At 55.4% G+C, this 20115-nt stretch overlaps 1 protein-coding gene across 2 annotated transcripts; it reads right to left on the bottom strand.

The window, feature by feature from the left end:
- Nucleotides 1–531: 531 nt before the first annotated feature.
- Nucleotides 532–19881, bottom strand: SLC27A1 (solute carrier family 27 member 1). 2 transcript variants are annotated; one of them, XM_054578868.1, is made up of 14 exons: nucleotides 19695–19881; nucleotides 18167–18334; nucleotides 11447–11841; nucleotides 11153–11314; nucleotides 10986–11055; nucleotides 9995–10086; nucleotides 9803–9912; nucleotides 7223–7432; nucleotides 5998–6124; nucleotides 5772–5909; nucleotides 5536–5700; nucleotides 5017–5163; nucleotides 3714–3917; nucleotides 532–3476 (listed from the first exon to the last, which is right to left on the bottom strand). In XM_054578868.1, exons 2-13 carry the CDS (start codon nucleotides 18331–18333, stop codon nucleotides 3760–3762), a joined length of 1941 nt encoding a protein of 646 aa, XP_054434843.1. In that variant the 5' UTR covers nucleotide 18334; nucleotides 19695–19881; the 3' UTR covers nucleotides 532–3476; nucleotides 3714–3759. The 2 variants fall into 2 exon arrangements, with proteins under 2 accessions (XP_054434843.1, XP_054434842.1); XM_054578867.1 differs by having other exon boundaries at nucleotides 532–3917.
- Nucleotides 19882–20115: the final 234 nt, after the last annotated feature.

The following is a 20115-nucleotide window of genomic DNA, read 5'->3' as shown; positions in this document are numbered from 1 at the left end:
AGAGCCGGCGAAATTGCTCCCAACCGCGTAGTGTCAGAGCGAGGCCAGAAAGGGGAGTCCAGAGCTGGGAGTCCCAAGATGGGGATAAGGGGTGGGTTGGAGTGGAGGAAGGAGATGTGAGATTTCCTGGAAGAGGACGCATTTTGATTAAAATAGAAGCTCCAAGAACGCACCGTTTGTTTTGCTCACTGATACCTCGAAAACCTTTTCAGTTATGCCTGGTACACAGCAGGAGCTGAAAACGTACTTGTTGAATTCCTTCTGCAAATGCTCCCTGAGGACTTCTGTCTCTGTGAGGACCCAGAGGCCTCCCCTCGGGCTGTTGCAGGGAGGAACTCCTAGAGTGGCGCAAATAGGATACAGCTTTTCATTTGGCATAAAATGCAAAGCTCTGAAGCCGAGGAGGAAGCTTACATGCATCTTGCCAGGTGAAAGAAGCCGGTCTGAAAAGGCTGCATAATTTGTGATTCCAAGTGCATGACATCCTGCAAAAGGCAAAACTATGGAGATAGGAAAAATATCGGTGGTTGTGTGGAGTGGGGGTGGAAGGGGTGAAGAGATGCACAGAGATTACTTAGAGGGAAGAAACTGTTCTCTATGATAACAGTGGGTACATGTCATTATGCATTTATTGAAATAGAATTTACAACACAGAGTGAACCTGACAAACTGCTGGCTTCGGTTAATGATGAATCAATATTGGCTCATCAATTTTAACAAATGCAGCACTAATGCAAGATGTTAATAAGTGAGAGGGGCCATGAGTGGCTTGGCTCAGTTGGTTGGATGATGTCCCACATGCCTCCGTTGCAGGTTCAGCCCCTGATACGTTTCTCTTTCTCCCCTCTCCCTCTCACTAAGTAAAATCGTTTTTTTAAAATGGTGAGAAGGTAGGTAGGATGTGCTTTCCACTCATTTTTCTGTAAACTGCAAAGTGCTCTAATAAAGTCTATTAATTTAAGAAAAAAAGAAGAAAGACCATAGAGGCTCTGGCCAGGTAGCTCAGTTGGTTAGAGTGTCATCCTGATATGCCAAGATTGTGGGTTTGAGTCCCAGTCAGGCACATACAAGTACCAAATAGTGAATGCTTAAGAGGAGCAAATCCATGTTTCTAAAATCAGTAAGTTTTAAAAATAGATTCTGATCCTAGGTGTCATCAGGATTGTTGTCACCAGCATGCTCAAACATGTCACCAGGTGCAGGGTCATGGCTAGATGGGCCATCAATGTGTAAAGTGGGCCCTATGCAGACAGGTGCAGGCCGAGGCCAGGAAACCACTAGGACTTGAAAGATACCTGGTAGATCAACACGGATCCACCAAGATCCTGACTCACAGGGGTCTGGATGATCCATGTGGTTACACATAAAAACCCACAATGCAGTGACCTGTGCATTACTGTTGGTGATTCCTGCCATCTTGGAGGGAACTTCCTTCGCTCTTGTAGCTAGAGTCACAGGCTTTAGGTTCTCTTCAAGGTCCCCACCAGGCCACTTTCTCGACAGTAGCTCCTGACAATTTCACTCCACTCCCTGTGCCTGTTTTCTCATCTGTGCAAGGGGGACCATGACGACGTATGGAGATGGTCATGATGTCTCAAGGGGTGTTACCCAGAATGCACTTACCAGTACACCAGGGGAACCGTACCTACACCCACCTGCAGCAGACCCTCCCATCCTCACTGAGCATGTCAGAGGGCTCTACCTAGCTTCCCTCTCCTTGCAGACTGGGCATTCAAGGACCCACCTTACACATTGATGGTTCATCAGCCATGACCCAGCCAAGGCCTTGCCCATCCCAATATACCCGCAGTGTCCCCTCCCAGCCAATGCTGTCACCCCGAACCTTTCTTCCTCTGGCCTCAGAAGTGGAGACGAGATAGACACTAATACTGGAGAGGGAACAGCAGGAGGTAGAAATTGAGTTTAATTTTTTAAAAATGATTATTGATTTTAGTGATGGAGGGAGAAAGAAACATTGATTGGTTGCCTCTCATACAGACCCCAATCTGGGATCAAACCTACAACCTAGCTTGTGTCCTGACTGGGAATTGAACGCCCAACCTATCAGTTTACAGGGCAATTCTCCAACTAACTTGAGCCACACCAGCCAGGGCGTAAGTTGAGGGTTTAGACCCTGGAGCCCAATATCTTGGGTTAAAATTCCAGCTCAGTCACTCAAGAGCTACAGGCTCAGCAGCTCTCACCCAGAGCTACAGCCACACCTGCTGGCCCCATACAAAGAGGGGCACCCTTCCTGGGCAGCAGCGCATGCCAAGGCACTCTGTTCTGGGCCATCCTCTGTAGCTGTTCGAACCCACAGGTAGATGGGCCGACCCTCCCCTGCAAAAACAGGCCAGTACAGGGTTTTGGGAGGCCCCAGAGGCTACAGCAAAGCAGCAAGAATGTTAACCTGAGTCCCCCTCTCCTGCAAGACCTTGCAGGTGGAAGAACAGGCAATAGGGCAAGAAAAGGCCAAGTTTGCCTTGCTTGTGTCTGGTGGAGCATGTTCAATGAGGATCCTGCCTTCTGAGACTCAGAAAGCGTTCCATGCCACATAGGGACAAATGACTGGGCTCCTGTCAGGCACCGGGTATTCTGCAGGTTTATTTCTTAAACTCAACTAGGAAACAAAACCTTGGTGCTTAGAAAGGCCCATTCAAAACAATGCAGGGTCACCCGCTACTGGCCCTACTGTGTATTCTAGGTGCCAGACGGTGCTGCCAGAGAAACTGACAGGCAGGCAGAGCGGCCAGCCCCAGCCACAGGAGTACAGGATGGGCCACCAAGGAAGGCAGTGGGGATGTCCAAGCCATACCAGCCGGATTATCCAGGCTGTCACCAGCAAGGCCGGCAGGCACATTCAGTGACTCCCCCTGAAGCCATCTCGGATGCCCGCAACAGCAGACTTTCCTCCACTGGGGCCACTCCCAGGGCTCCCACAGCCACCACTGGATGGCGACACCCAAGAGGCATCTGCCATGGTGAGTGCCTGAGTAGCAGGCCAGGCAGCCACCCAGCAGTCTTCAGGTCCCTCCAGCAGGAGCTCCGTGGAGGTGTCCAAACAAGAACATCACGTAGGAGCAACATCCAAATGATCAGTCAATTCTGGAAGCTTCCAGGGCATCAGGAAAGGCAGGCAGGGCGGGGGAGACCCACAAGGGATCCGAAGTGCAAAAGGCAACTGGCCCCGCCTAGGAGTAACTTCCAGCTGACCGGGAGGTCCCTTGCTGATGCCCCCTGCACTGGGCAGGGTGGGAAGACTGCCCCTCACTCCTCTGTTGGGCATGGAGGACTGGGGACCTGCCCGGATTTCACACAGGGCTACCCAGTGGTCTCAGGAGGCCTGGGCAGGGTGGGGCTCTTTAAGGCACAGCTGAGGGAAGTGGGAAGGCCCCACTCTGGGTCTAAGACCCAGAGGGGACGACAGATGGAAGCCCCAAGCAAACCAAAGTTCCCAGGAGATGTCTGCTCTGTGCCTAGAGGGAGAACGGGGAGAAGGGGAGAGATGGAGGAAACAAGGGAAGAGGTGAGGTCAGATGGGGACAACAGGGAGGCCAAGGCCAGAAGCAGAGAGAAGAGACACACACAGACACAGGAGCAGAAGACAGGCAGACAAGGGCAAGGAGAGAGCTCAGGGGACCAGGCGGAGGAGAATGAGGGCAAGGGAGAGACTCGCGCTGCTCCTGGGGTCAAGTTTCTCGGCCCCAGCCCACCTCGCCTGAGGGGCCTGGCCAGGAGTGTCCGGACAGCAAAGGGGCTTCAGAGGGAGAAGGCGCCTGAGCAGATTTGGCTGTAGACACCCTGGTCCAGGGGCAGGAAGTGTCCCTGCTTCATGTCCAGGAAGAAGAGGCGGTCCGAGATCTGGCACGGGTCGAAGCCTTCATGCTGCAGCCGCGTCTTCTGGATCTTGAAGGTGCCTGTGGGGATGCAGGTGGAGGTGGCCGGCGTAGACTGGGCAGGGCACTTTTGGGAGTCCCCGTCTCACCATCCCCTCCTGTGCCTCCAGGCTTCTGCGTAAGCTCTCCCCTTGGGCAGGATCTTTCTTCCTGACTGTGCCTGCCCGGCTCCCCCTTGTCCTTCAGGTCCCAGCTTCATGCCCCCTCCTCCAAGGGAGGCCACCCTGACCACCCCCACCACAGCCTGAGATTCTGTATTCTCCCTGCCTGGTTACCTGTCCTCCCCTCAGGAGACTGAGGCAGGACAGGGTCTGTCACACGATAGACCAGGGGTCAGCAACTTAAAGCTCAAGGGTTGAATTCAGCCTACCACCTGCTTTTATAGAGTTCTGTTGGCATAAAGCCATGCCCCTTCATTTACACACTGTCTAGGCTGCTTTTGTACTACAAGGCTGGCCTGAGTTGTTGGGGCAGAGTGTGTGGCCCATAAAAGTAAAAATACTTACTATCTAGGCTTTAAGGAAAAGTTTGCCCTCCCTGCACTACACCATTAAAGAAGGGTTTTGTGATAGATGAGAGTGGGGGTTAGTGTTAAAAAGCAAGGGAGAATACCTGTGTGCTCTAGAGTTGGGAAGGTTTGTTATGAAACAAAACTCAAAAGCACAGTAAGATTTTATAAAAGGTTAAGTATGTGACAAAACTAAGCGTTTCTTTACAACGGAGGCTACAGTGGACAAAGTTAACAATTAGACTCCCAAATAGGAGAAAAGATTTAACAATGTCTGAAATTACTAAGGAATTAACATCCAGACCTTTATGAGGAACTCACTCAAAACAAGAGGGGCGGGGGGAGGGGGGAATACAAAGATGGGCTAAAGATCCAAGAAAGATCAGAGGTGTGAGATGATTTGCTCAGATTTCCTAGTCATCAGAAAATGAAGAGACATACTGAACACTGCAGAATGTCCAGTGGGGTTGGGAGTGAGGAATGGAAATAAGTATGTAAATAAAACAAGAAGTGTCCTGCACAAGCCCATGGTGCCAGCTGGCTGTGAACCATTATGTCAGATCTGGGGGCCTGAACCAGGACAAATAAGGGGGAAGAGGGTGGGTGGCAAACCTGTGGTGTCCACCTTGGGCAGGAGGCGCAGGAAGATGGGCCGGGCATAGGGCGCTAGCACCTTCTGTAGCTCCTGGTACAGTGCATCGGGGCTCAGCTGGCCGTTGGGGTCGGCGACAGCCGCCATGCCTGCTCTGCCTTCCACTCCTAGAGACAGAGGCCCAGTTGAGAACAGCATCCCTCGGCCACCATGCATGGGACCAGATACACCCTCAAACGGCAGCCCCTGGCCTCTGACCTCCAGTCCCGCCCACCAGGCAGAAAACATTTTATTGAGCGCCTGCCACATTCCCGCAACCCCGAGCCAGAGCTGCTTTCCTGGTCCCATTTTCTAGATCAGGAAACTGAAGCCCAGATCACCCATGAGGGAGGACTCCAGTCCCAGTGGCACCCAACCAGGCTGTTGGGTGCAGTTGTCAGGACATGCACTGCTCAAGGGCGCTTGTACTTCCAAGCTCCTCCTGGCTGGGCTCCCCTGGTGCTGCTGCACCCCAGGACCACCCCACAGCCCCAGCTTGCCTGGCACGGCCACCCCGTACACGGCCACATCTGTGTGGCCCAGCAGGCGGCTCAGCACACCCTCCACCTCGGTGGTGGAGACGTTCTCCCCACGCCAGCGGAAGGTGTCCCCACTGCGGTCCCGGAAATACATGTAGCCCAGCTCATCCATCACCAGCACATCACCTGGCAGAGGAGGGAGGGGCAGGTGAGATGGCAGCCACCATCCTCACAGCCAGCCCCCAGGGTGTGCACACCTGAGATGTAGGCACTATCGCCCTTGCAGAAGACGTTGTGGGCAATCTTCTTGCTGGTGGCGCTCTCGCTGATATAGCCATCGAAGCGTCGCAGCGGGTCCTGCTGGTTGATCTGGCCCACTAGGAGGCCGGGTTCCCCTGGGAAGGAGACCATGCTCAGGTTAAACTAGGAGGGCAGGGGGCGGGGACCCCAGCTCTCGGGGGACTGGGTAGGGGTCCTGCTCACCAGTCTGGCATGGGATACAGAGACCCTGGGCGTCCCGCAGGAGTTCCATGGTGTCCTCATTGACCTTCACCAGCCGGATGGGGTACACATTGGGCAGGATGCGGCTGTTGAAGCCACAGGAGCCCACCTGGGATAAGGGGGACTAAATCAGCAAGGAGTGGCAAAGTGTCCTCCCCAATGACACGTTACCTCTCCTGCCCCAGGGCCTGGACCTTGGATGACCTTGGATGATCTGAGAAAGGGGGTATTAAAAAGAGTATCCCCTCCCAGGACTCCTCTTCCCACCTTCTCAGTCTCCCTACAGTCACATGAGACCCGCTGGCCTGCCGCCACTTTCTGGCCCATGAAACCCTCTGCACTGGCAGAAGTGGGCATCCAGAGTGACCCAGGAGCCATGTGGGGGCACTGAAAGAGCTGCTGCCCATGGCCTACAGCATGTCCCCCTGCCTGGATCAGTTCCAGGAGCAGAAAGGCCTGTCTAATGGATTTGTGTAGCTACATGCTGTTGGGTATGTTTGTTGTAGCAGCAACCTACACTACTACGGCCACAGTGGCCTCTGGGGATGTCCACTCAACAGATGTGCACGGCGGGGGGGGGGGGGGGGGGGGGGCACAGGCCTTGTTCTCAGGTCCCAGGAACCCAGCAGCCAATGAGAAAGAAAAGAATTCCTGCCCCAGTTTGCTTTCTTGTTACTCTCCTCTGTTCTTGGCCTTGGGGAGGAGGGGGTTGGGGAAGGGGAGGAAGTGTTGGGGAAAGACAGAAAGTGGGTACTGCTAATCATGAAGGCCTGTTTGCAGAGAGCTACCGGTGGGGGCCGCTGTGCTGAGCTCACGATGCTGGAGGGGGAGAACACGCACCGGGAGCTGTTGACCCCTTTCACCAGACAAAAAATCCGAGGCCCAAGGAGCCTGAGAAGTTTGTTCTGTAGGAGGGGATCAGCGCCCCAACCCCCAACTCGGTGCCCCTGAGCCCTGCTCTCCCTGCCACCTCCCAAGATGGAAACTGAGGCTCATAACGGCTGAGGCACCTGCCTGGCGCACACAGCCACTGCAAGACCTTGAACTCAGGGGTGACAGTTCTGACTGTGTGCTAGAAGAGGGTACCTGCATGTGGAGGACATGGGGTGTCCCAGGAACACCCTCTCCCCCGCGGTGCTCCCCCGCAACCCACCCTTGCCCTCCGAGGCGCAGTGATTCCCAAAACCGGCCGCCCCGCCTCGCCCACCTTCCCATCTAAGTTGGCGATGCTGCAGTTGCACTCCGTGGCGCCGTAGAACTCGCCGATCTGGCGCACGCGGAAGCGCTTGGTGAACTCCTCCCAGATGGACGGCCGCAGCCCATTGCCCACCGCCAGGCGCACACGGTGCTGCCCCTCGGCCTCCCGCACTGGCTGCTTCAACAGGTAGCGGCAGATCTCTCCGATGTACTGGACCACCTGGCAGAGAGGAAGCGCGATGGGCGGCCACTCGAGCCAGAGGGAAGCCTGACACCCCAGGACGCGGCCCCCCCACCCTGGGCACTAGAACAAACGGCCCTAATGCTAATGACTGTGAGGAAATAGTTCAGTCCTTGCAAGTGGCCTGGGACGCGCCTTCTATGCCAGTGGATGCATCTGGCCGTCCCCCACCAACATTCCTCTGCCGTCTGTCTACCCCCATGTCACTTTCGGGGGACGCCTAGTGTGCTGTACACAGGCCAGGAAGGCCAGCCTCAGTAATGACGCCCACAGGGCAACCTCAGCCCAGAGCCCATGTGCCCCACTCTGTCCCCCCGAGCCTGGCCAGCTGAGCCCAGGCTGCCCACAGCACCACCCGGCGGGCGGGACCACTGTCAGGCCCGCGCTCTACACTGCGTCTCTGGATCTCGGCCGACTCAGGCCCACCCGGCTGCCTGCCCAGTCACCTGCCCATTGCCGCCCCCTGCCTGGGGGTACCTGGACAGCAGCTGGGACCTGATGATCAACCTGGGACTCCCGGCTACGACACACCTGTGTCAGGGTGATTTTCTACTCCCATTGTACACACCCCAGGGGATGCAAAGAGCCAAAGGCACATTTTAACCATTTTTAAGTGTACCTTTCATTGGCATTAAGTGCATTCACATTGGGGAACAACTACCCCACCATCCATCTCCAGAAGTTTCTCATCTTCCCAAACTGACACTTTGGCCCCATTGAACACTAACTCCCCCCTCTCCCACCCCTGGTACCCACCCTTCAACTTTCTGTCTCTATGAATCTGACTACTCTATGGATTTCACATAAGTGGGATCACACAGTGTTTGTTCCTTTGTGTCTGGCTTATTCACTTAGTGTAATGTCCTCAAGATTCATCTACGCTGTAGCATGTGTCAGAATTTCCTTCCTTTTTATGGCTGAATAATATTCTATTGTGTGGATGGACCACATCTGCTTCTCCATTCATGCATTGACGGACACTTGGATTGCTTCCATGTTTTAACTATTGTGCAAAATGCTGCGCTGAACATGGGTATACAGATATCTCTTTGAGACTCTGCTTTTAAATCTGTTTTAAAAACAGACCTCGCCAGCCACAAACATCCATACAGTATATGATGCCATTTACAGAAAATTTCCAGAACAGGCAAATCCACAGAAACGTAAAGCAGATTAGTGGTTGCCAGGGGTTGGGGGGGATGGGGACTGACTGCTAATGGGGCCCGTTTTCCCTTTAGGGTGATGGAAATCATCTGAAACAAGATAGAAGTGGTGGTTGCACAACATTGTGGATGTACTTAATGCCGCTGAATATGTTCACTTTAAAATGGCTAATGTTATGTTAGGAATTTCACCTCAGTTTTTTAAAAAGTCGTCTTCCAGAGGTTTTACCGAAACATCTATGCAGGGAGCGCGCTGCTGTCCAGGTGGCTTCCCAACCGTGCAGAAGGAGGGACTGGGGTGGGGGGGGGGGGGCAGCTGACGGCCTCTAGAGCCAGGGAAAGATGCTCGGGGATTCCCTGTACTTTCCTGTCCACGTTCATAGTCATTTGCAACTCTTGATAATTAAGTTAAAAATCCAAACTGTCTGCATTTCAAGATTGAGATCAGCAATTCCCCCCGAGTCTCCCCCCAGGCAGAAAGTAAATCCTCGAGAGCAGAGAGGAACACACTCAGTGCCCCAGGGGGTTTTCCAGGGCCTGGGCAGGTGGCTGCACCTTTCCAGGCTCCACCTGTCCATGGTGGGGCGGCAGCTGCCAATTTGCCAGTTCCATTCTCTCCGCACCTCCCCCTTCTCCTTCTTGGAGAAAGAGCCAGCACTTGCATTTCCACCCCCATCACAGTGCTGAAGTCCCCTGCGAGGTGGGGAAAGGAGAGGAGAGTCTTGGCCCCGCCTGCTGTCCGGAACAGCGGATGCCCTCCACCTCTGCCTCATGCTCGCCCCCCCGCCCCGAAGCCTCCACACCTGGTGGCCTCACCAGCCCACGGTGGTGACTGTGCCCTCTAGTCTCATTTTCATGCAGCCACCTGCAGGGAAGACCGGGGTGGGGGGAGTCCCAGGGCACAGGGAGGTGGAGCCTTAGGCAGCTCAAGCAACCCAGACCCAATGGCAGTTGCATTGTAAGCCTTAGTTTCCCCATCTGAAAAATGGGTGTGATGCCTTTGCCCACTCCCGAGCGGTTACAAGGGTCCAATGAGGTTACACATGGAAGGTGTAGCCCTGGGCCGGATGTAGAGCCACAAGCTCAAGAAACACTAGCCACCCTTCTGTCCCCTGGAGCCCTGGAGGTGGCGGGAAGAGTGGGCCATTCCTGAAAGAAGGACCCATGGGAGGGCCCGGGGCCTGACCGTGCAGTTGTACTTGACGCAATCATCCCAGAAGCGGCTGGCTGAGAACTTCTTGCGGAGGACAACCGTCATCCCATAGATGAGACACTGCCCCACGCCCATGATGTTCCCTGCAGAGGGCGAGCTTGGTGAGGGGTCCCTAGTCCCTCGCCCCTTCCCTGTCCTCTCCCTGCCCAAGCCGCCCCTCAGTACCTGCGGAGTGATACAGGGGCAGACAGTCGTAGAGCACATCTGCCCCGCACATGCTGTAGGCATGGTGGCCGAAGGCTGCGATGCGGTAGTACCTACAGGGGCAGGGAGTGCGGGGGCTGGGACCTACAGTGCCCGGGGTGTGGGAACGGGGGAGTGCGCTGGAAACCGCAGACACCGCAGCGACCCAGGCAGAGCCAACACAGTCCCCGGGGGCTTACAGGCTGGCAGGAGAGGTACATGCAGGGAAAACAAAATAAAACCTGTCCATGGTGCTAGGTGCCCTAAGGAAAATAACAGGATGAAGGGACAGAGAGAGGCTGAAGGTGACACAGCCAGGGAGGGTGGAGGATCCTGTCTGGGGAAGTGACACACTAGCTGAGGCGCGGCAAGGAGCAGAGGGGCCAGCGAGGGAGGCGTGCCCGGGCAGTGGGCAGAGCACGTGCAAAGTCCCCGAGGCCAGAGGGAGCCTGTTCAGTCTGAGGAAATGTGAGGGACCAAGACAACAGTGAGCAAGAAGCAGAAAGGGAGAAAACAACATCACAGAAGTGCCAGGGCCACACAACATGAATGGGAGTTTGACTCTGAAGGCCACGGCGGGTCCAGGGAGTGCTGGCCCCGGGCAGTCTGAATTAGGGTTTAAACCCTCCTGTGGCCGCTGAGTGGAGCAGAGCCTTCGGGGCAGGGGTGGGAGCAGCAGGCCAAAGACAGGCTGGGGCAAGTCCAGGTGGAGTGTGGGTATGTGGACAAAGGGGGAAAACTGAGGGGCAGGCCCTGCTGATGGGCTGATTGTGGGGAAGAGAAGAGGCAACAAGGAGCCCCAAAGCACCAGAAATAGGGCAAAACTACGACCCATGATGGGCCATGGGTTTTATGGGGTTGGGATCAGGATGCCCCACAGACCCCCAAAGGGAGTTGGGGCTGGGGGGCCTCAGGCTGCAAGGATGGCCTGGAGTCACCCCCCGGGCTGGGGGCAATGCCATGGGCCCCTCACCTGCTGTGCACGACAATGGCAGCCTTGGGTAGCCCCGTGGTCCCCGACGTGTAGATGTAGAAGAGTCGATCTGCAGGACATGAGGGCGTTGGGGGCCAGGTGCTGGTCGGAGGGGAGGAGGGCACTGGGCGGGCATTGGCGGGGGAGGGGCCCCACCCTGGACTCACCATCCATGCCCTTGCCGGGGGACTGGGCCAGGGGGGCGGTGGACGCCTCCTTCAGCAGTGGGTCCAGGAGCTGGGTGTCTGGCCAGGTGCCCTCAGGACCCAAGTCTCCAGAGCAGAACTTGAGCAGACTCTTCCCAAGCTGTCCGCTCACCTCAGCCACCACTGCAGCCCGAAACAGACGTGTCATGTTCAAGGATGGGCAGGTCCCTCCCAAGGTCTGGAATTCCCTGTCTCCCTGCCCTGGGCGGCCCAGGCCCCTGCCCGTGACAATGCCCTGCCCACACCCAGCCTCACCTGCTGCCAGCTCCCCTCCAAAGATGAGGGCCTTGGCGCCCGAGGTGCCCAGGCAGAAGGCAAGGGGCTCACGTCGCAGGTTGACATTGAGCAGAGCGGCCTCCACGCCCGCCTTGGCCAGGCCCAGCCACAGCCCCACAAACTCCGGCCGGCCCTCCAGGAAGATGGCCACCACGTCACCGGGCACGAAGCCCAGCTGGTGGAAGACGTTGGCCACGGCATTGGAGTAGGCGTCTAGCTGTGCGAAGGTCCAGCACACACCGCTGCCAGCGTCCACCAGGGCCAGCCGCTCGGGCTGCTGCTGCGCCACTGCCTGGAAGATCCCTGGGATGGTGCGGCAGGCGCGCTGGTGCCGCCACAGCTCCAGGCGCACTCGGATCAGCACGGAGAGGCCGCTGGGGGCCGAGGCGGGAGGGGACACAGGGGGGATGGTGTGACTGGGTACCTGGCCAGGCCCCCAAGAGAATGCCCCCCAAGCTTCGGTGTCCCCATCTGGAGAAGGCGGATGGAAAGGTCCCTGTACTCCCAAGATGGGCAAGGGTTCATGGAGGACCCTTTGGTTGGTGGGTCTCTTCAGGGACTAAGGTCCATGTACCAAGAAAGAAGCAAATGCTCAGAGGTGGCCCGGCCATGTGATGCAAATCAAAATCACTCTGTCTTCCTCCACTCGGTTTGCTTGGTGACCCTGAGGGAGCTGACGCCTAGTCCTGCCTGTTTCTCTCCCCTGGGGCATCCCAAGCACTCTACGCTGACTCCCCAGCACCTCCAGCTTGAACTCCTCAGGCTCCACCTGCCCAACCAGGCCCCGGGGTCCAGCCATGAGCTGGACAGGGGCACCACCCCCAAGTCACTCGATGGCACTAGGCACAGATGGCCAAGGGAGGGGCAGCCTCTGCCCCAGATGGGGCCAAGGGGCCTGCTGGCAAAATACAGGGGATGCAACTCAATGAGCATTTGAAGTGGGTGTGTTTCATTCCCTTTTCCCAACCTGCTAGGGGATATGAAGGAAGAACAGGACCCAAATGGAAGTAGCCACGTCCCTGAATGACAGTGCGGGGGTGAGCAGACAAGGATGTCCGGCTGTCAGATGAGGGAGAAATGAACTCTTTTTAAGTAAACAAAAATTGTTTTAGATCACAGAACCAAGAAACCCAGAATTTCTTGATGCAGCAGCTCAAGAAACAAATGGTCCCCCTGGTTTCATGTGCCTCCCCGCCCCTCCATCCTGGGCCTCTGGCTCTGAGAGGTAACCTTGAACTGGGTTAAGCCACTGATAATGGAGGCCTGTTTGTTACAGCAGCTTGCTGTGCCCCGAACAATAAAGACATAGTCTCAACTATACCCCACCTTAGGCCTTGTCTGGCCATCATGTCCCACCTGCTTTAGTGTTAAATTCCTTCTTTTTATTATTAAAGGTTTTATTTATTTATTTTTAGAGAGAGAGAAGGGGAGAGAAACATCAATGTGTGGTTGCCTCTCATACATCCCCTACTGGGGACCTGGCCGGCAACCCAGTCATGCACCCTGACTGGGAATCGATCAGGCGACCCTTTGGTTCACCGTCTGGTGCTCAGCCCGCTGAACCACACCAGCTAGGGCTCAAACTCTTTATCAAATCAATTCTTTGCACCCCCACTCACTCCCCCATGCCTTCTTGATTCCTTGCAATGGCTTCCTTACATCCCTGGCCTCAACATGTGCACAGCAGACCTCAGCTCTGACATTCACTCGTTCCTTTGTTCATTCCCTCCCTCCTTCATTTACCAGGCAGTTGATGTGTACCAGCTCCTATTATGTGCGGGGCACTGTTTTCAGCTCAGACACAACCAGGCCCGACCCTCAGGGGCTCACAGTACTTCCAGGAGTAAGACCCCCTCCTCATCCATGGAGGAGCATAACAGACGTGTGAGCCGGTGACAAGGCCACGATGGGTGACGCAGCAAGAGATGTGCCCTGGGGCCGGGGTCAGGGGTGGCCTCAGAGAGAGGCAGGTAAGTGACTTCTGAGCAGGGCCAGGCAAGGTGAAAAGGAGAGGCCACGGGTAAAGCTGGGAGCACAGCCAGCACAAAGGCCCTGGGGTAGGAATGGACCCAGGGAATGAGGCACGTTTGAGAACGAGGGCAGAGGCCAGTGTGGCATGAATCAGGCAAGAGGGAGATGGAGGGGGGCGAGGTTCTTGGTGGGCACGCAGATCGGGTACAGGAGACATACAGGCCCGCTGCATCTGCAGTTTTTAAAAACAAGCGTTCAAGGTTCTGATGATATTTATGAGAATTCCTGTTTGGGTCACACTGCCTACCCTGGGGGCCCTTAGGGGCCCCTCCAGCTGCACCTGGGAAGGGACCAGGGTTCTGTGGTCCTTGTGACCTGGCTGAACCCCAGCATCCACACACATGCTACCAGCACACTGAGATATGCATAGCGCCATATGCCCTGCCCATTGACTAGACTCCTCCCAACATTCTCGCCACCTCCCCCAGGAAGCCTTCCCGGGGTCAGTCCTTGCACTGTGCCCTCTGCTCCCCCATCACAGCATCGATTCTTCCAAATGCTACCAGACTTGGTCAGATTCACACAAGAGGTAAAAGTTATTCCAAGCAAAGAAGGGAAAATACAGACAGACAGTAGGGCGGGCGGGCAGCTGCCACTCGAGGTCTTTCATCCTGAAGCTGGTTTGCCTTAAATAAAAGTAAAAAATTACAAGTGAGCCCTGGTGGGTGTGGTTCAGTGGATTGAGCACTGGCCTATGAACCAAAAAGTTGCCAGTTTGATTCCTGGTCAGGTTACATGCCTGCGTTGCAGGTCAGGTCCCCAGTTGGGAGCAGGGACATGCAAGAGGCAACTAATGGATGTATCTCTCACACATTGGTGTTTCTCTTCCTCTCTTTCTCCCTCCCTTCCCCTCTCTCTAAAAATAAATAAATACATAAAATCTTCTAAAAAATTACAAGTGAAAGCAGGAAGAAGAAAAAGGGGACCATGTAAGGAAAAGAATAGAGAATGTGCACATTTGTGGACACACAGAGAAAGACAAGGTCTGCACTGATTTCTGCAACCATAGCTTGGAAAAGAGATGCTGAGGAGGGGAACTGCAGGACCGGGGTCAGCAAAGAGAGGGCAGCTTTCACTGCACACCTCTCTAGAACATTCGAATGTTATATCATGTGTTATATATTAGCTATTACAAAAAATAAGTAAGAATGTAAAATATTAAAAATTAGCTGTCTATACATCCACCTCCCTGGTCAGATCCCTATGGCTCATCCATTCAACTAAAAAAAATAGAGCCCTGGCCGAGTAGCTCAGCTGGTTAGAGCATAGTTCCGATGTGCCAAGGCTGTGGGTTTGACCCCTGGTCAGAGCACACACAAGAAATAACCAATGAATCCATAAATAAGTGGAACAACAAGTTGATATCTGTTTGTCTGTCTCTCTCTTTCAAACAAACAAACAAAAAGACCCCAATGAATAAAAATGTAATAAATAGAGTAGCTAAGATGAGCAACCTCTTCATTTATTGAGCACCTACTATATACTGGACACCATGCTAACTTTACAGCCATCTTCCAAAGAAGGGTTCTATAATCACCATTTGTCAGATAATGAATGGGCTGAGACCCCAAGGTCACAGAGAGTCAGGGACAGAATAACCAAGAACCAGGCCCCCTGGCAGGGTCCCTATGCTCCTCCTCAGGAGGGCCACGAAGACAAGCCAAATGCCCATGGTGCACACAACAGGTACTCAATTTATGCTTCTCGAAGGAGAGGCATTGTACAAAGACTATTCTTACAGATGAAGGAACTGGGACTCAGAAGGAACCGAGCCACGGGCCAGCAGGGGGCAGAGCCAAGGTCTAACCAGATATGCTGGCTCTGGCCACTAAGCTACTGACCACCAGCTTACATAGCCACCAAGGTACCCACCATAGGCTGACAGCAATCAGCAGTAACACATCTGAGCACCTACTGTGTGCTCAGCTCTCCTCTTAAAGAGTCCCTGCTAGAGCACCTGAAGGCTCTATGAGGGGGTCCTGGTGTAACAGCCCTGGAGAGGGCCATCGGTGCTGTTGGGAAATGCAGGAAGCAGCCCCAGCACGGAGGCTACCCACCCTCAGATGACACAGCAAGAAATAGGAACTGAGGCTGCTGCTAGTCACACGCGGGTCACCTGAGCACTGACGGCGGGGGTCCCAGCCCCCTCGGCCTGCTGCCAGCCTGTCCTGCCCTAGCCTCCTGGCCCGCTGAAGCACACCCACACAGGCAGGCATTGGACGCCAGGGCTCGGCTCCAGTGCATGCCTAGGCAGCAGCCCAAGTCATCCCCGCCCTGGGGACAAAGAGGCCACTCTCCGCTGCTGGGTCCTTCCCAAGGCCTCTTCTCATCCCTCTGCTCCCTGTGCTCCCTCCTGTTTTTACCCGGGGCAGGAAGAAACGAACAAGGTTAAATGTGGTCAGATTTCATGCCACAATTACAGAATGAGTTGAGAGAACTGGGACAGGGTGTTTTAAGATTTTCTGAACCCAGGGTCTAAATGCAGCTCCCACCACCATCCCAGCAGAGCATAGCAGCTAAGAACATGGACTCTGAAGCTCTGCCCCTTCCTTCCTCTATCTCCCTGGGCAAATGTACTCACCTCTCTGTGCCTTGGTTCACCAACCAGAAAAAAGGACTTCATAAACATTCCTTCTTTACATGGCTAAGAAAGCATTATAACAAGGCTTGCTATATAGAGAGGGCTACACAAGCTGCATTAGTTCCTGCTGTGTAACAAATTACCCCCCAAAATTACCACTGGAAACAACAAGCATTTATTATCTCACAGTTCCTGTGCATGAAGAATCTGGGAGTGGTTGAGCAGGGTGATTCTGGATTGGGGTCTCTCGCAAGGCTACTATCCAAGATGTCAGCTGGGACTGTGCTCATCTCAAGGCTTTACTGGGAGAGAATTCACTTCCAAGTTCATTTGTGTGGGCAGCCAAAGGGCTGCCTCACATGTGACAGCCAGCTTCTCCCAGAGGGAGTTACCCAAGAGAGGGCACCCAAGACTGAAGCCACAGTCCTTTTTGTTCCTAATCTCAGAAAAACATCCCATCACTTCTGCTGGGTTCCATTCATCAGAAGTGAGTCACTAGGTCCAGCCCACACTCAAAGGGAGGGAGTCGGATAAGAGCATGAAGAATAAGAGGTAGGCCCTAGCCAGGCAGCTCAGTTGGTTGGAGCATCGTCCTAATGCACCAGGGTTGTGGGTTTGATCCTCAGTCAGGGCACATTCAGGAATCAACAAAGGACTGTACAGATAAGTGGAACAACAAACTGAGGTTTCTCTCCCTTTCCCTCTCTCTCAAAATCATTTAAAAAAAAAAAAAAAAAAAAAACAGCCCTAGCTAGTGTAGCTGGTGTGGCTCAGTGGATTGACAGCCGGCCTGCAAACCAAAGGGTCACCGGCTCGATTCCCAGTGTAGGGCACAGGCCTGGGTCGCAGGCTGGGTCCCCAGCAGGGCGTGCGAGAAATGCAACCACATATTGATGTTTCTCTCCCTCTCTCTGCCTCCCTTCCCCTCTCTAAAGATAAATAGATAAAATCTAAAAAGAAAAAAAGAAAGAGATACCAAGAGGTGGGGCCACCTGCAAGGATGCCTCCTACAGAAAAGTGTGACAAGCCCTGTGTCAGGGACTCAGAGTGGACCCCCTCTCCTGCCTTGTCCCCAGGGAAGACAGGACTAGGCACTGATAGCCCCAGCTCCATGGGGTACAGCTAGGGCCTTGAAAAGCCCAAGGACATAGGGAGGACCTGCCAGCCATGTTCCTGTTGTGTGCAACCCTGAGTGGAGGTAAGAGCCTCAGGCTGCATCTGGGCTCCCCACATCCAGGAGATTAAAGGGTTCCTGTGAAGGCATCAAGTCTGGCAACCCACAGTAGGTGCTCATGTAGTCCCCCTCCATGTGGGGGCTGCAACTGAGAGCTACTCTGATGGGAACCTCCAGCAATACCTCACCCCAGGAGGACCCCAACAGCTTCTTAGAGCAAGCCCCTCACAGGCACCCCGCAGACCTTCCAAAGATGCCTACACTCAATACTAGAATCCCCTCCCCAGACATCCCATTCTCCAAAGACCCCCAAACAAGCCTCAGAACACCCAGCAACATCTCCACAGACTCTGTACAACCCCCAAAGTCTCACACGGACCCCAAACTCTCAAAGAACACCTGGCCACAGAGAAACCTGTAAATGGCCCAGAGGAGATACACATCATTCAAAGACCTTAGAGGTCTTTTTCAGATGCCTCAAGAAGCCCTTTCATTCTTTCCCTAAAGCTTCCAAGGCACCCCTGTGAACCCCCAGGAATCTACCAGAGTCCCTGAAGCGCCCTCAGAGGCCTCCCACAGTCACCAAGACCCCACAGAGAGCCCCAAACACCCACAGCCTTACAACCAGCCCCAGTTCTCTGGAACTCCTAGCTGCGGCCCACGGACGCCCAAGTTGCCTTCAAGCCCTCTGAGGTCTCCCACATGGCCTCAATAACCTTGAAACCTACTCATGTCCCTCCAGATAGTCTCAAGCTGACCTCTGCAAGTCCTCAATCCCTCACTCTTTCAGGCCCTGGCCCCGCTCCCAGCATCTCAATCCTTCCCCCCGCCCCCCAGGCCTTCAGGGGCCTCCCCAAACCGTTTCTGCTGCCCCAGGGAGCACGGCCGGGAATCAGGCCGGGGTTGCACTCACAACACGTCCCGCCTCGCGGTCTTGCAGACAATGCGCAGGAAACGCCAGCCGCCACCGCTCACGTATACACAGAGCGCCGCCGCTGTGCTCCAGGTCCACGGCAGCCCGAGCAGCACCAGCAGCACCAGCGAAGCCACGGAGGCCAAGCCCGCACCAGGAGCCCGCATCCTGGGGAGGCGGAGAGGGCTGAGGCTGCTGGCCGCTCGGGCCCCGCCCCAAGGCCAGAAAGACCCCGCCCCCAGGCTCCGGTAACGCCCCCAAGGGCGAGCCGGGCCCCGCCCCCTGCTCAGGCCCGCCTGCTCCAAACAAAGTCTCAGCTAAACTCCGCCCCCGGACCAGGGCTGTTTCCTAGTACTTCTCACACTTCTCTGCCAATTATTAGTAGAGAGCACAGGACATTTCCCTAAACTCAGGCCTTCCACACTGGCAGTCACTGCCAAGCCCCGCCCAGTGCCTTGACCTAGCTGTGGAACTCCAGATCCAACCTGCACTCTCACGATTTAGTCCCCAAGACTGGGCTACACCTTGTCCACACCACAGACCCAGGTCCTCCCCAGTCACTCAACCAGGCCCCGCCCCACTCTATTATCTAGCCGCAGGGCTCGGATCCAGGACCCACTCCCACTTCCTGTCCTCAAGCCCGTCCAGCCACAAGCCCCGGGTTTTCCCGCAGGTCCCGCCTCTATCATCAGCCACTCATTGGGCCCCGCCCATAAGCACAAGCTCCAGCCCACTCTGAAACATACCCGGCCTCTAGTCCAGGTTCTGGCCAGCATTCCAGCCCCAAGTTCCATCCCTGGCCACCGGTCCTGCCCCCAGGCTTTGGCCCAACCAAGCACTCTAGATCCAGCCCCACCTGCCTGCCCCACCCCTGCCAAAGACACCCTTCTTACCTAAGAACCTCTTAGCCGCTTAGTGGAGGCCCGCCCCTTTCCGGAGGCTACAACCATAGAGAGGGCCTCCGGGCCAGAGAAACGATGGCTAACAAGACCCGGGGGCTAGAACAACCCAGCAAAAACAGCCGCTGTCTCCCTGACAACCAAGCTCAGCCGGCCCCTAGTCCTGCGTTCAGGAGACACGCGCGCGGAGCCGAGGGGCGTGGTCCCCGGGCGGCGGCGGCCCAGACCTAGATTTCATCCTGCGTTCCTATCTCGTGGACCAGCGGCATTCCTGTGCAGGACTCTTGCCCCAGCTTGTCGTAAATAGAAGTGCAAAGCACATTCCAGGGACCTTGGAAGTCCTAAACTTACAGCCTAGGGCTCCAGAAGTTTCTAAATCCAAGTTCCACTTTAGTCTAAAAGATATATTACAAGGACCCAACTAATCCCAAATCTATATCCCTAAATCTTGTCAACTAAATCTCAGTATAAGACCCCAGGAGCCCAGGGAAAACGAATTCCACACACCAGGTCCCTGCCCTCCCACTGGAGTCCTTTATTGGCACCCCAAGGTCCTAAATGTTCACCCAGAGGCCCCAAAGCACCCTCCAGGTCAGATGTGGCCAGTGCCGGCCTGGCTGCTCACCAACCTGTTCCCTGGCTGACCTGGAACTTCTCACAGACCCTCAGTCTTGGCTGCTCCCTTGTGGGCTCCCGGAAGCTCAGGCAGGAGGCAGGCAGGGACAGCCAGTCCAAGACAGAAAACCCCAAACCTAGCCCCTGCTGGTGAACCTCCCGGAGGTCCTCTGTTTTTGCAGGCTCCTGAGCCCTGCTTTGCCTGCGCTGAGCGATGAGGTCCTCTGCTCTAACCCTCCCTCCAAGCCGCCCCCCCCCGCCCCCCCCCGCGCCCCTGCCCTCCTGCCCACTCCGCCCCTTCTTGTTTTCTTCCCTGCTTAGCCAGCCTCCCCAGTGCAATCCTTGGGAGGCTGCCTGGGCCTGCTTCCAGGGCCATTTGGAGGACAAGGCTTGGCAGGCGCTCACCCCTTCCCCCACCCCACCCCCCATGCAGAT

The sequence above is a fragment of the Pteronotus mesoamericanus genome, unplaced genomic scaffold, assembly GCF_021234165.1.
Source record: "Pteronotus mesoamericanus isolate MK-2021 breed Mesoamerican mustached bat unplaced genomic scaffold, CSHL_Meso_final contig_502, whole genome shotgun sequence".
Classification (NCBI taxonomy): domain Eukaryota; kingdom Metazoa; phylum Chordata; class Mammalia; order Chiroptera; family Mormoopidae; genus Pteronotus; species Pteronotus mesoamericanus.
Note: the sequence above shows the minus strand (reverse complement) of the source record. Positions and strands in the feature narration are given on the sequence as shown.

What these genes read in the sequence shown, in the direction of transcription:
- SLC27A1 (XM_054578867.1), bottom strand. Translation starts at nt 18,333, where the DNA reads ATGCGGGCTCCTGGTGCGGGCTTGGCCTCCGTGGCTTCGCTGGTGCTG. An exon ending in CGATAGTGCCTACATCTCAG is followed by an intron (nt 5,701 to 5,771) that starts GTGTGCACACCC and finishes CTCCTCTGCCAG; the next exon opens with GTGATGTGCTGGTGATGGAT. An exon ending in GTACGGGGTGGCCGTGCCAG is followed by an intron (nt 5,164 to 5,535) that starts GCAAGCTGGGGC and finishes CTCTGTCTCTAG; the next exon opens with GAGTGGAAGGCAGAGCAGGC.